The sequence below is a fragment of the Oncorhynchus mykiss genome, chromosome 21 (assembly GCF_057628025.1).
Source record: "Oncorhynchus mykiss isolate SJ-2025 chromosome 21, ASM5762802v1, whole genome shotgun sequence".
NCBI lineage: Eukaryota > Metazoa > Chordata > Actinopteri > Salmoniformes > Salmonidae > Oncorhynchus > Oncorhynchus mykiss.
In genome coordinates this window covers 24,172,071-24,187,864 of record NC_143042.1, presented here as the reverse complement: position 1 = coordinate 24,187,864, position 15,794 = coordinate 24,172,071, and the positions used below count along the sequence as shown (strand labels likewise).

The 15,794-nt window shown below is 41.2% G+C and overlaps 1 protein-coding gene across 2 annotated transcripts in view; it reads right to left on the bottom strand.

The window, feature by feature from the left end:
• Window positions 1-15,794, bottom strand: part of LOC110500284 (TBC1 domain family member 22B) — a 185,691-nt gene that overhangs the window by 133,426 nt on the left and 36,471 nt on the right. For both annotated transcript variants that reach the window (XM_021577578.3, XM_090214318.1), the window contains exons 7-8: window positions 8,550-8,678; window positions 6,157-6,222 (exon numbers count right to left, since the gene is read on the bottom strand). In XM_021577578.3, coding sequence (XP_021433253.2) covers window positions 6,157-6,222; window positions 8,550-8,678 — 195 coding nt within the window. The remainder of the gene's footprint in view (window positions 1-6,156; window positions 6,223-8,549; window positions 8,679-15,794) is intronic.

Sequence of the window (15,794 nt, the reverse complement as noted above, 5' to 3'; positions counted from 1 at the left end):
TAAATGGATCAACAACAATAAAAAATGACACGCAGCAGAGTAACAGATGAGGTATGTTGACCTCGTGGTGGTAACTGATTAGATAGTGGTGTGATCAGAAGAGGACCGTGTTGAACAGTGTCAGTGTGTGAGGGTTAGGTCCAGACATTAGTGTGTTATGTTTATGCAGTGAACAGGCTGCCCATCAAGCCACAAGCACAGGGAATAAAGGACAGTGAGTGGTCAGTAAGCCTGGTCCCAGGTCTCCATGTTATTTTGCCCAAAAATGTAGTAGCGAGGAGTTGGCTTGGCTATTGCAGATCTGGGACAAGGCAAGCTTTACAATACAGCGCTGATGAAAAAAACATTTTAAAAAAGGGACAAAAGGCTACTAAAAATCATAGGACTGATGAGTTATGTTTTCATCCAATAGCTTGTGCATAATTCAGTGCACCATCACAGAATTATTTTAATTTGATCATGCATAAAAGCACAACTTGCTTGGATGAGCATTAGGCTTTCACCCCTCCGTCACCCTCTGCATCCTTCTCCTCATTCCACCCACGCTGCTACATTGCCTCCTCAAGGGAAATCATGAGGACAGAAATGTATGTATGGACACACGTGCGCTTCTCTCTGGCGCTAGCATCACTGCTAATGTGTGAACAGCATGTCTACAGCCATAGTGGTGCACCGAGGCCAAGTTTATGTCCAGTGCTGTAGGTCCCTTAGGAAGAGACCTCGCCCCACAAGGTGTAAAAAACGAAATGTTGCATTACTCAGTAATGTACAGTCTCAGGAGAGTCAGAGTACCTATAGAAAGTCTACACCCCCTTGAACTTTAATCACATTTTGTTGCATTGCAACGTGGAATTGAAATGTATTTATTTGTAATGTTTTGTAATTGATCTCCACAAAATACTCCATTATGTGAAAGTGAAAATAAAATGACTTTCTCCAAATGAACACAAAAATTATATAACTAAAATAGTAATTGCATAAGTATTCACCCCCTTTGTTAAGCAATCCTAAATTAGTTCAGGAGTAACAATTGGCTTAATAAATCACAAGTTACATGGACTCACTCTGTGTGAAATAATAGAGGTTGACATGATTCTGAATGAATACACCTTCCTCTATCCCAAATACATACATCTGTAAATTCCTTCAGTCAAATATTGAATTTCAAGCACAGATTCAAACAAAGATCAGAGAGTTTTTCAAAAGCTTCATAAAAAAGTGATTGGTAGGTGGGTAACAATAACAAATCAGATATTTAATATCCAGTACTAGTCAAAAGTTTGGACACCTACTCATTCAAGTGTTTTTCTTTATTTTTTACTATTTTCTACATTGTAGATAATTCGGCTTGTCACCAAAAGCACTCACAAACTTCTACAGATGCACAATCGAGAGCATCCTGGCGGGCTGTATCACCGCCTGGTACGGCAACTGCTCCGCCCTCAACCGTAAGGCTCTCCAGAGGGTAGTGAGGTCTGCACAACGCATCACCGGGGGCAAACTACCTGCCCTCCAGGACACCTACACCACCCGATGTCACAGGAAGGCCATAAAGATCATCAAGGACATCAACCACCCGAGCCACTGCCTGTTCACCCCGCTATCATCCAGAAGGCGAGGTCAGTACAGGTGCATCAAAGCTGGGACCGAGAGACTGAAAAACAGCTTCTTTCTCAAGGCCATCAGACTGTTAAACAGCCACCACTAACATTGAGTGGCTGCTGCCAATACACTGACACTGACTCAACTCCAGCCACTTTAATAATGGGAATTGATGGGAAATGATGTAAATATATCACTAGCCACTTTAAACAATGCTACCTTATATAATGTTACTTACCCTACATTATTCATCTCATATGCATACGTATATACTGTACTCTATATCATCGACTGTATCCTTATGTAATACATGTATCACTAGCCACTTTAACTATGCCACTTTGTTTACATACTCATCTCATATGTATATACTGTACTCGATACCATCTACTGTATCTTGCCTATGCTGCTCTGTACCATCACTCATTCATATATCCTTATGTACATATTCTTTATCCCCTCACACTGTGTACAAGACAGTAGTTTTGGAATTGTTAGTTAGATTACTTGTTGGTTATTACTGCATTGTCGGAACTAGAAGCACAAGCATTTCGCTACACTCGCATTAACATCTGCTAACCATGTGTATGTGACAAATAAAATTTGATTTGATTTGATTTGATTTAGTGAAGACATCAAAACTATAAAATAAAACATATGGAATCATGTAGTAAACCAAAAAAGTGTTAAACAAATCCAAATATATTTGATATTTGAGATTCTTCAAATTAGCCAAATTTGCGTTGATGACAGCTTTGCACACTCTTGGCATTTTCTCAACCAACTTCATGAGGTAGTCACCTGGAATACATTTCAATTAACAGATGTGCCTTGTTAAAAGTCATTTGTGGAATTTCTTTCCTTTTTAATGATTTGAGCCAATCAGTTGTGACAAGGTAGGGGTGGTACACAAGATAGCCCTATTGGTAAAAGTCCAAGTCCATATTATGGCAAGAACAGCTAAAATAAGCACAGAGAAATGACAGTCCTTCATTACTTTAAGACATGAAGGTCAGTCAATGCTGAAAATGTCAAAAACTTTGAACGTTTCTTCAAGTGCAGTCGCTTACACAATCAAGAGCTATGATGAAAGTGGCTCTCATGAGGACCGTCACAGGAAAGGAAGAGTTACCTCTGCTGCATAGGATAAGTTCATTAGAGTTATGAGCCTCAGCAATTGCAGCCCAAATAAATGCCTCAGAGTTCAAGTAACAGACACATCTCAACATCAACTGTTCAGAGGAGACTGCGTGAATCAGGCCTTCATGGTCGAATTGCTGCAAAGAAACCACTACTAAAGGGCACAAATAATAATAAGAAGCTTGATTGGGACAAGAAACACAAGCAATGGACATTAGACTGGTGGAAATCTGTCCTTTGGTCTGATGAGTCCAAACTTGAGATTTTTGGTTCCAACCAACATGTCTTTGTGAGACTGATTTATTTAGAATTCCACACTTAACCAGCATGGCTATCACAGCTTTCTGCAGCGATACACCATCCCATCTGGTTTGCTCTTAGTGGGACTATCATTTGACTCATCATTTGTTTTTCAACAGGACAATGACCCAACACACCTCCAGGCTGTGTAAGGGCTATTTGACCAAGAAAGAGAGTGATGGAGTGCTGCATCAGATGACCTGGACTCCACCATCACCCTACCACAACCCAATTGAGATGGTTTGGGATTTTATTTATTTACCTTTATTTAACTAGGCAAGTCAGTTAAGAACTAATTCTTATTTTCAATGACGGCCTAGGAACTGTGTGTTCAGGGGCAGAACGACAGATTTGTACCTTGTCAGCTCGGGGGTTTGAACTCGCAACATTCCGGTTACTTGTCCAACGCTCTAACCACTAGGCTACCCTGGATGATTGAGACCACAGAGTGAAGGAACAGTAGCCAACAAGTGCTCAGCATTTGTGGGAACTCCTTCAAAACCATTGGAAAATAATTCCAGGTGAAGCTGGTTGAGAGAATGCCAAGAGTGTGCAAAGCTGTCATCGTGACAAAGGGTACTGTATCTTTAAGCATGGTCAAGTTAATGATTATGTTGTGGATGATGTACTAAACCACCCAGACACAAAGATGCAGTCGTCCTTCTGAACTGAGCTGCAAGACAGATAGGAAACTGCATAGGAATGTCTTTAAGAGGACATTGACGATTTAAAAACAGCTACAGTTAAATGGCTTTGAAAAGAGAACTGAGGATGTATCAAAAACATTGTAGTTATTCCACAAAGAATAATATAAATATATAAAATAAGAATATTCCAAATATTCAGTTACAGTTTTAATCCCACTTACAGTGCATTCGGAAAGTATTCAGACCCCTTGACTTATTCCACTTTTTTTTTACATTACAGCCTTATTCAAAAATGTATTCAATATTTTTTTCCCCTCATCAATCTACACACAAAACCCCATAATGACAAAGCACAAACAGGTTTTTGCTCATTTATAATAAAATACAAAACTGAAATATTTACTTAAGTATTCAGAACCTTTACTTAGTACTTTGTAGAAGCACCTTTGTCAGCGATTACAGCCTTGAGTGTTCTTGGGTATGACGCTACAAGCTTGGCACACCTGTATTTGGGGAGTTTCTCCCATTCTTCTCTGCAGATCCTCTCAAGCTCTGTCAAGTTGGATGGGGAGCATCGCTGCACAGCTATTTTCAGGTCTCTCCAGAGATGTTCGATCGGGTTCAAGTCCAACTCTGGCTGAGCCACTCAAGGACATACAGAGACTTGTCCCGTAGCCACTCCTGCGTTGTCGTAGCTGTGTGCTTAGGGTCATGTCCTGTTGAAAGGTGAACCTTCGACCAAGTCCTGAGCTCTCTGGAGCAGGTTTTCATCAATGATCTCTCTGTACTTCGCTCCATTCATGTTTCCCTCGATCCTGACTAGTCTCCCAGTTCCTGCCGCTGAAAAACATCCCACAGCATGATGCTGCAAGGTTTCCTCCAGACATGACGCTTGGCATTCAGACCAGTGTTTAATCTTGGTCTCATCAGACCAGAGAACTTTGTTTCACATGGTCTTCAGAGTCCTTTAGGCGCCTTTTCGCAAACTCCAAACGGGCTGTTATGTGCTTTTTACTGAGGAATGGATTCCGTCTGGCCACTCTACTATAAAGGCCTGATTAGTGGTGGCTGCAGAGATGGTTGTCCTCAGCCAGCGTTTTCCCACCCCCACAGAGGAACTCTGGAGCTCTGTCAGAGTGACCAACGGGTTTGGTCACCTACCTAACCAAGGCCATTCTACCCGATTGCTCAGTTTGGCTGGGCGGCCAGCTCAAGGAAGAGTCTTGGTGGTTCCAAACTTCTTCCTTTTAACAATGATGGAGGCCACTGTGTTCTGGGGACCTTCAATGCTGCAGAAACGTATGATCAATGGAAACAGGATGCACCTGAGCTCAATTTGGAGTCTCACAGCAAAGGGTCTGAATGCTTTTGTAAATAAGGTATGTTTTTTTATTTTTGATACATTTCCAAAAATGTCTAAAAACCTGTTTTCACTTTGTCATTATTGGGTAATTGTGTGTAGATTGACGAGGATTTTTATTTATTTAATCCATTTTAGAATAAGGCTGTAATGTAACACAACGTGGAAAAAGGGAATGGGTATGGAAACTTTCCGAATGCACTGTATAACACAATAAAATGTGAAGAAATGCAAAGGGGATGTAGATTTCTATAGGCACTATGTACACAGACTAAGAGAGACTGAAATGTGTGATTTTTAGACAGCTCTGCGGTAGCATGCATCACCACCACAAGTTATTTCGGGACAGAAATAAAAAATGATCCCCAATTAAATTCTTTAAATATTTCAACGCAGGCCTGTGGCCAGATACACCAGCATGCAAGGAAAGGGAGAGAGATGAGGAAAAAGAGCAGCATAGGGAGAGAGTGTCTGAGGAATTACAAAAGAAAACAGTAGGAAGAAGGAAAGAGGAGAGTTGGAAGAGGGGAAGAAAGGGGCAGCTAGAGAGAGAAATAGGTGAGGGACAAAGAAAGAGGCAAAGAAGTGAGTGAGAGAAAGAGAGGTATACGAAGAAAGAGGGAGACACTTTAAATTAGGAAAAATAGATATTGGGGTGGGTGTGTGTGAGGACGGTTGGCCCATTCATTAGCATTCTCTCATAGCACTGAGTGTGGTCTGGGAAGGGAACAGAGGTAGAGACCAATAGAGGACATGGAGGAAGAGGGGTGTGACTCGCAAATACTGAACAAACTTATCCAGGACACACAAGCAAACACGGTCCATTATAGCCAACGACAAAAACGATCTGTTTTCTAAAATACTCATTGCAGAGTGCAAAAACGACTCATACCAGAATGCAAACAAAACAGCAAAACCACACGGGAGAACCTTTCATTACACCAGATTGTTTCCACTCTTCAGTAGTCAAGAGGATGCTTGAGTATACGTGCATGCATGCATGGTGCAGTGTGTGTATGTATGTATAATAAGACGAACAGGATGTCATACACTAGCTACGTCTAGGTGAGGCAGGGCAGTCAGTGTGTTCTGTATAGAAGGTCTCACCTCTTGGACAGAAGCTTGTTGAAAGAGAGGAATAAGGGGATTGGTTCTCGGGATGTCAATGTGAATCTGCAGAGAGGAGAGAGGAAACACAAAACAGAAGAGAAGCCGAGGTTATCATATGCCGTCACAGAGAGGGAAGAGAGGAGAGAGAGAGAGCTGGTTAGTGGATTCACTGGATCGAGGGTCCAGGGCATGTATTCATGGCAGAGAACTGAAGAGACCTGGAGCTCCTAGGCTATATTTCTGAACTTGGTGGCGGGGTAGTGTGTCTCACAAGCTCTCCAAACCAAACCCTGTTTTCTCTACAGAACCACAGTGGGTCAGTGCAGGGCACAAGCAAATACACCATGTCATCACTTATGTGTGCAGGAGAGCTTCGTCAAACCAGAGAACCACCGGCAACCAGTTCAGAACTTGGAGTCTGTAAACAGACGGACAAAAACAGACAGGGCAGACCAGACAGGAACCGGACCGGTGTCATTCTGGCGAGTGAGGGTTGGTCGGCAGCCCCTTTAACCAGTCTTACCTCTGTTACCATAGGCTGCAGCAATAGACACTCCCGGACTCATCCGGGGGATGTCTATACGAATCTGGTGGCGTGGAGAAAACAGTTAACACAAACACATTACACCCACACGCATACTCAGTCTTCACGCATACACACACGGACCGTGCACAACACACCCACACTAAGGAAATAAGTCAACACACTCAATTGATCAGATATCCAGTGGAGTTTTTCCCCAGCCCTAGATGAGGGGGGAAAAAAACTGCTGTTTTTCCACAAACAGTACATACCGCTAAACGCACAACAACATGAGACAATTCAACAGGAAACAGTACAGAAGTCTGACTGAAAATGAAAATATGAAAACTCTGACAGATTCGAACATGTCAACACTAAAAACTACTGTAGATGTGTGAGAGAGTGCCTGACAGTACCCTCCTGAGAGTGTGGGCGGGGAGTGCCTTTCTAGAAAGTTTTTCCTAGCCACCGTGCTTCTACATCTGCATTGCTTCCTCTTTGGGGCTGGGTTTCTATATAAGCACTTTGTGACATCCGCTGACGTAAAAAGGGCTTTATAAATACATTTCATTGATTGATTGATTGAAAGAGAAAGTTAGAGCAAGAGGGAGAGCTTGAGTGAGAGAGGGACAGACAAGGAGAGAGATTAATGTACAAAAACAGAGAGACAGACAGACTACTGTAGGGAGATGAGAGGAGTTACAGAAGAGAGCGACTGGGGAACAGACAGTCACAGGAGGCTGACCGTCAGGTCAGGCAGACAGACAGACAGACAGAGGTCTTGCAATGCCAATGTCAGGAAGTTGAGCGCTGACTCGGGAACAGCAGGGAGCCTGTGATCAGCCAGAAAACATCCTCTGCCACTGAGCACAGAACTGAGATCAGTGGAGAGAAGGACTCTCTCAAGACTCCCTGCTGAGACTACATTTCTACTCGGTTTGCTGGAAGCCTAAAACTCTCATTTTAAAGTAAATATCAGTCATTTTCTTAAAGGCAAAGAGAGGACTTTTCTCTCTTCATCTTACTCTAGCGGGAAACGGGTGTATATCTCAGCATAGTAAATATTGACGCACCAAAGTAAATATCGACAATACACCTCATAGTAAATATCATGCGTGCATGCGGTGCGTATTACTATTCTCGTGGGTACCAGAAATCTACAAAAGGATATTAAAACAAGGACAATTCCCCCTTCTTAGGGAAAAAGGTTATTTTAAGATTAGGGGTTAGGTTTAGTGTTATACAATTGGGGTTAGGGAAAATTGTACTTTGAATAGATTTTGTTTTCAAGGTAGTAAAACACGTGTGTGTCAGCAGAAGTGATTACCCTGATAAACAGAGAGTGAGGGAGAGAGAGAGACTGACACCAAAGGTGGGATGGAGGGGGGGAAGAGAGAATTTTGAGAGGGAGAGAGAGAGGGTCATTCTTGTCTAGCCTCCATAGTGGCACTGCTATGTGTGAGAAGAGAGCAGCATGGAAAACCACTTATCACCGTATAACTGGATCTGAAATGCAGACTCGTGACCACCGACAGGCAGTGGCTTGGCTAGTCTGGGCTGCGGGGGAACGAACACATCAGGGACAAAGGGAAGGGCCTGGTAAGAGGGCTTGGGGATTTACACCCACAGGATAGCCCATTCGAACTGTAGATGGCTGAGGAATTATATTTACCCACCACTGGAATGGATGAACTATGGAGGAGCTGAGCTTAGGACAGACAGACTGCTCTCAATATATGAGTGCATGGCTCAGTGGATATAGGAATACAGAAAGACATGGGGGAGGAGGAGAGAAAGAGAAAGAGGGACTGAGAAAGAGAGAGAGAATGTGACTGTATGTGTGTGTGGTCATAGATAGCATCCTTACCTGTCTGTATGTGTCTTGGTGGTGCTCGTCATTGCGCGAGTCGTAGTACTGTTCTATGAAACCAAAGTATTCCTGTCTCTTCCTCTGTAGCGTGCTCTCTCTCCTCTCTGTGTTGGCAGGAAGGTAACCCTGGGAAGAGTACACCAGAACTGTTAGGATAGCATAGGGTCCTTCAAACTCAACACTGTACCGCGAAGCCAGTTCCACTCTTTTTAAAAATATTTTTCCCTTTAGTACTTTCCCCTAGCCCCTCCCCTAATTGGAGTAAACTAAATGGACAACACTTAGGATTCTATTTCCAGATTAAACATACCATAAATATTTTACAGACACAGTATATCTTACATTACTTATCTTTTGTTTGTTTTTAGTCCCATCCTCCAGCTACCCTCAACCCCTCCTATCTATCTCTGAACACCATCCAGTTTTGATTTCTATTTGCCATATACTGTGATGTGATGTTCAACAAAAGTTCTGAACCTTTCTATTCTCATAGTTTCTACAGATTGTAAATTAAAGATAAATATTTTTGGTAAGAGTATTATTATATTATTGATCGATTGACTGACTTTTCAGATCACCCAGCAGTGCTATTTGCAGAGTTAACTCCAGGTAAATTCAATTATTCAGCCATTCCTGGACCTGCGACAAAAAACAAGCTACATATGGATAGTACTAAAAAAATGATCTAATGATTCTGTCTCTACGCAGCTAAATCTGTAGAGCTGGGATGGCTGCATCTCCCCACATATATAACATTCTATTGGTTAAAATAATTTTGTATAATAATTCAAATAGAAAAACTAAGTTTTCAATCTGGTTTTGTGTTTCTCTTTATGTACGGTAGTGTCTCTCTGATCATGATGTGTGTTTTGTCCTATATTTTGATTTTATTTTTAATCCCCGCCCCCGTCCCCGCAGGAGACCTTTTGCCTTTTGGTAGGCCGTCATTGTAAATAAGAATTTGTTCTTAACTGACATGCCTAGTTAAATAAAGATGAAATAAAAAATAATATGTTTATAAACCATGTACCATGGAACCAGTCCATCGAAAATCTATATGGCACAGCTGCCAATTTTTTGGTCCTTAAATGAAGCTGGCATACTTTTTATTTATCTCAGTTTTCTTTAACCAATTTCCTTACCATCTTCCCTCTTCCATTTTTGAAGTAATGCTGCAATTAGTTGGACGCAATTTTTGATAGAGCAGACATTTCCATATATTCTTGTTAGCTGCATGTGAGACATCGTTTACAAAAATGTGACTGTTTTGATCGATTCTTTTTAATCAGTTAGCATATTTGAGTTTTAACAATAATATTTGTTGAAATAATTGTACTGTCTTTTCTAGTGTATTAAACTGAAATTGCAACTTTCTATGGCTTGTTTAAAAATACAGATATTTTGGAGATGATTTCATTTTCAAATAACCGAAAGTGAGAGGTTGTAATATGAATAAAGGGGAAAAGGCCACACGGGGTGAGCCATTCTTACTAGTCTGCCAGGGATCCAGTTTGGATGCAAGTATAACTTTTGGATGACTGAAGCCTCTAATGGTTTAATATTTAACAATGTCTGCCCTCCGAATTCATATTCATTATATAAACATACCGGTTTATTTTGGTCTGGCTTGCAATTCCAAATAAAATTTAATTTTTTGCTCATATAATTTAAAAAACAAGTTGTTAGGTATAGGCAGGGCCATAAGCTAATAGGTAAACTGGGATATGACTAAAGAGTTAAATCAGGGTGATTTTACCACAAAGAGACGGGTATTTCCGTTCCATGGTAGCAATATCTTATCTATTTTTGCTAACTTTCTATTCAAAAGGCACTCGCACATCTGCGCTATCTTTGTTGCAGGTGCATGGTAACAATTGAATAACATGAGAAAAAATAAGAAACCTGCACACTGCTCTTGCTAGTATCACTGCCTTTTATTAAGCTTTATATATCGGACATATCGGACTCAAGGCCTTCGTCAGAGGTTAGAAAAAATATCTAGACCCTCTATTGTGGATATCAATGAAAATCAAAATCAACATTTTATTTGTCACATACAACCTTACAGCGAAATGCAAGCCCCTAACCAACAATGCAGTTAACACTAGTTTTCTTAAGAAAGTATTTACTAAAAATAAACAAAATCTAAAATAAATCAAATTAAAAAAATAACAATAATAGGAATATAGCCTCGCAACAATAAAATAACAGTAGCGAGGCTATATACAGGGGGTACCGGTACACAGTCAGAAAACAATCATCAGCGTACAATGACACCTTTGTATTTAAGCCCTGGATTTCTAGCACCTTGATATTATTGTTTTAAATAGTTAATACTTCAAATGGCAAAAAAAATAAAAATATGCCGATAATGGACAACCTTCTTATATTTCTCGTTAGTTTAATACTTTCTGAGAAGTAGACAATATTTACTATTTTACATAACTTTAACCCATTGTATAAGAGATTCTCCAAAATGGAAAAAATCCAGGCATTTATATATAAATTCCAGTCGTACTTTACCAAAAGCTTTTTCATTGTCAGCTTCGAATACCAGGCTGGTTCCCCTGATTTTTCATTGTGTTCAATTGTTCCAGTACTTGTCTTATATTATCTCAAATCTATTGTCCATGTAAAAACAAAACTTCCTGATTGGGATGAATAATATCCGAAAATACCTTTTAAATTCTATGCGCCATGCAAATGTTTTGCATCACAACACAGAAGTGTATGGGGCCTCCAATTTTTTTTATGGATTGGATCTTTATACAGTGCATTCAAAAGTATTCAGACCCCTGAACTTTTTACACATTCTGTTACAGCCTTATTCTAAAATGGATTAAACACATTTTGTTAATCATCAATCTTCACACAGGATTCAACATTTTTGCAAATGTATTAAAAATGAAAAACAGAAATACTTTGTTTACATAAGTATTCAGACCCTTTGATATGAGACTCGAAATTGAGCTCAGGTGCCTCCTGTTTCCATTGATCATCCTTGAGATGTTTCTACAACTTGATTGGAAAGGAGGATACCTAGTCAGTTGCTCAACTGAATGCATTCAACTGAATGCATTCAACTGAAATGTATCTTCCGCATTTAACCCAACCCCTCTGAATCAGAGAGGTGGGGGGGGACTGCCTTAATCGACATCCACGTCATCGGCTCCTGGGGAACAGTGGGTTAACTGCCTTGCAGAATGACAGCTGTTTAGCTTGTCAGTTCGGTGATTCGATCCAGTAACCTTTTGGTTAATGCCCTAAGATTCCTATAAGCTAGGTTACCTGCTGCCCGAAAGGAGTCCACCGGTGGTAAATTCAATTGATTGGATATGATTTGGAAAGGCACACAACGGTCTAAGGTACCACAGTTGACAGTGTATGTGAGAGGAAAAACCAAGCCATGAGGTCGAAGGAATAGTCCATAGAGCTCCGAGACAAGATTATGTTAAGGCACAGATCTAGGGAAGGATAGCAAAAACATGTCTGCAGCATTGAAGGTCCCCAAGAACACAGTGGCCTCCATCATTCTTAAATGGAAGAGGTTTGGAACCACCAAGACTCATCCTTGAGATAGCCAAACAAGCTAAAAATATAAATTGGGGGACCTGGCCTGAATGCCAAGCGTCACATCTGGAGGAAACTTGGCACCATCCCTACGGTGATGCATGGTGGTGGCAGCATCGTGTTGTTGGGATGTCTTTCAGCGGCAGAGACTGGGAGACTACTCAGGATTGTGGGAAAGATGAATGGAGCAAAGTACAGAGAGATCCTTGATGAAAACCTGCTCCAGAGCGCTTAGGGCCTCAGACTGGGGTGAAGATTCACCTTCCAACAGGACAATGACCCTAAGCACACAGCCAAGACAATGCAGGAGTGGCTTCGGGACAAGTCTCTGAATGTCCTTGAGTGGCCCAGCCAGAACCCGGACTTGAACCAGATCGAACATATCTGGAGAGATCTGAAAATAGCTGTGGAGTGACGCTCCCCATTCAATCTGACAGAGCTTGAGAGGATCTGCAGAGAAGAATGGGAGAAACTCCCCAATTACAGGTGTGCCAAACTTGTAGCGTCATACCTAAGAAGACCCGTGGCTGTAATCGCTGACACAAGTGCTTCTACAAAGTACTGAGTAAAGGGTCTGAATACTTACAGTGTGTAAATGCAATATTTCAGTGTTTTAAGTTTAATACATTTCTAAAAAGCTGTTTTCGCTTTGTCATTATGGGGTATTATTCCTATATTGATGGGGGGGGGGGGGAGGAACAATTGAATACATTTTAGAATAAGGCTGTAAAGTAACAAAACGTGGAAAAAGTCAGGGGATCTGAATACTTTCCAAATGCACTGTATTTACCACATGGGTCCTGTTACAGTACTAGTGAAATCAGACCTTGTTCAGTATCTGATTATCTACCATTTTTATAGGAGTGGTTAAAACATGCTAATAACGGTCCTCTGAGCACATCAAAAAATGTTTGATACCTTAGCTTGCCTTAACCGGTATGCAATCTAGCCCTCGAGTTTTCCCGGACTTCAAGGTCTTAATTGCATCAGGAAGTTCCTCCTCTGTAACTGGCACAACTCAGGCCCATACTCTACACAGACCGGTGCACCATAACCAATCAGAGCTGCAGTATCCCTATATGCAAATAGACCATTGACATATATGGATCTGTGCCATTCACTTTGCAATGGACTGTGTTTACAGCATGAGTGGTAGTGAATAGATGTGTTTGTTTTGCGATCAAACCAACAGCTGCATGTAGCCAGGTGTGTGCATTTGTTCATATTCTTTGCAAGTAAGTGAGTTATTAGCCCAGTTATAGCTCATTGCTAGTCAGCAATGGGGGAGTGGTTGCTTCCTACAAGAGCACAACAAGTGCATTTTTTGCCATCTTTGAAAAGCAAGTCAGGTAAAGAGCTTTTGTTCTGCAAGGGGCAGTGTTGTATTTTTAGACAGGCTTGAATAAGTTATGGCCAATAGGCAGCATAATTTGCCTGAATCTCCGTAATAATGGTATGAGAAAATCATTGCATTTTATGTTGTAAAGTGGTTTCTTGAATCAAACACAACATGTTCAGTCACCTCCTGAAAGACAAGTGGATAAACAGGTTAATATCAATCCCTACAAAAGTCTGATGGAATGTAGGCCTACATTGAACACCACATATTGGCTGCTACTGTAGGATGAAATACAGGACAGCTATTTCCATGTTAAAATTCTGTGATGCATTTTCTCCATTGTTTTTTATGCTAGGCCACTCTGATAGGCCCATATTATGATCAAATAGCCACAGTAGCCTACTTGGCCACTGTTATACCTGTAACTTAAAGTGGGTACAGTGTCAGTGTTCACAGTAAAAGTGTGCCAAAAGTCGCACAGAATTTTTACAACTTTCATGTTTGCACTAAAATGTGCTAAAAGCTCTGCAGTTGTGCATTTGATTTGACAATGTACTAGCTAGTTAGCTATCTATCTAGCTAAATAGTTAGATTCTTCCAAAATCAAGCTTCACTTGGTAACAGCAGAGAAACCCCTGCTCGATCAAGAGCCTTGTTGTCTTAGATTTGTTTTGTGCATGGCGAAAACTGTGAGTAACTTTTTTTAGTTGCTTGTTTACTTGTATGGTTTAGTTCAGAGACTGTAAAAAATGTTTGCAATGCACTCGTTAGCATTTAGTTGTCATTCTCTATGGATTTTTAAATGTACCTCTCTAACTGCTCACCTTTGGATTACAGCGCCTCAGTGAGGTTTAAAAACAGTTCCCTTTGTGTCCAGTGGCAGTATTACCCGATATCTCAGTATGCCACAAGGTCTGTGTGAAGGTATGACAATCTGGATACCACGCAAGCTAAAGCCTAATAACTAGACTGAATCAAACATACAGCTTTGAATCAATTCACTCTGAAAAAAAAACAGCCCACGCTAGGCATGCTAGCCTTGTGTGTGGTTGAGAATTACTTCTCACAAGCCCAGCTTACACACTAGTCTAGGCTAGACGCACACACACCCATGCATCCACACACATCGTGAGAACTACGTTAGGGATACAGTAACTTCCAATCACTTTAAATCTGCTAAATGGACTGCGCTCCAGTGGGCCTCACGCTGGGCAAATGTAGTGCACTACTCTATGTAGGGATGAGGGTGCCATTTGGGACACAGCCTGTTAGAGCACTGTACTACTGACACACTCCACTGCATGAGCAAATGTTTCAGTATGCCAGGAGAACTTGAAAAGGGAACTGTTCTGGTTGTTGGCCATATGAAGAGAATAATATCAACCCACATTCAATAACAGATGGGCAGAGATTAATGCAGAGAGGGTTAATGTCCTAACAGTGGCATAACATTGAACACACACACACTTCTCCCTCTCCTCCAGTGAGAATGTATCTAGCTACAGTATACACCATATGTCTGGGACAGAAAAGACAAGTCCTGGTGGTGTAGACTAGGCCTATAGTGATTCAGTAATTGATTGCCTGGAAATCTACAGCCCCAGAAAACCATTCATCTCTGGAGCAGTTGAGGCTTGTGCCCATTCTTCACTCCCACGGCCCAACAAAATGGCTCTAACAAGACGTATGTGTGCCAGGCAGCCCCCTGAGCACTGGCTGTAAGGGCCATTACCATATTTCCATGTAATCACACTGACTTTATAATGTGCTGTAAAGGAAGGAGGTGAGGGTTGGTATTCTATTGTTGGTGACAGTGGAAGGTCAAGTATTTGAAGAGACTCGGAAGTATTATCCGAGTGCTACTGCTGTGAGATATGCAGTGCATAACTACGTTTGGTGGGGGTCAAATCCCTTTGAAAACTCCATTAAATCAGGATGCGAGTGGAAGTTTGATTCGTGAATCGAGAGAGGAGAAATGGGTTACTTTATTGATGGAACATGTTGGACTTTCCAGCAGTGGTTAAGTCAGAACATGAATAGGAGTCCTTCGAAAGTTGAAACCCCTCCGTGATACAGTACAAACACAGTTTGAGTGAGTCACACACGGGTTATAGTAATTTGGAGGTGGGCTGGCAGTATGTTTGCTGGATACAGTAGAGAGCATATCAAATATTAGAATTTTCTCCTCTTCACCTACAAAAATATATGTCAACAGTAATAAAATGTTGATCAGCGCGAGCTGTCAGTTCCAAGCAGGTTCAGGAGGATTGCCTCTTCCTTTGGAGTCAGTACTGTCATAGTTGTGAGCAGATGTTCTCTACAGCCAGGCAGGC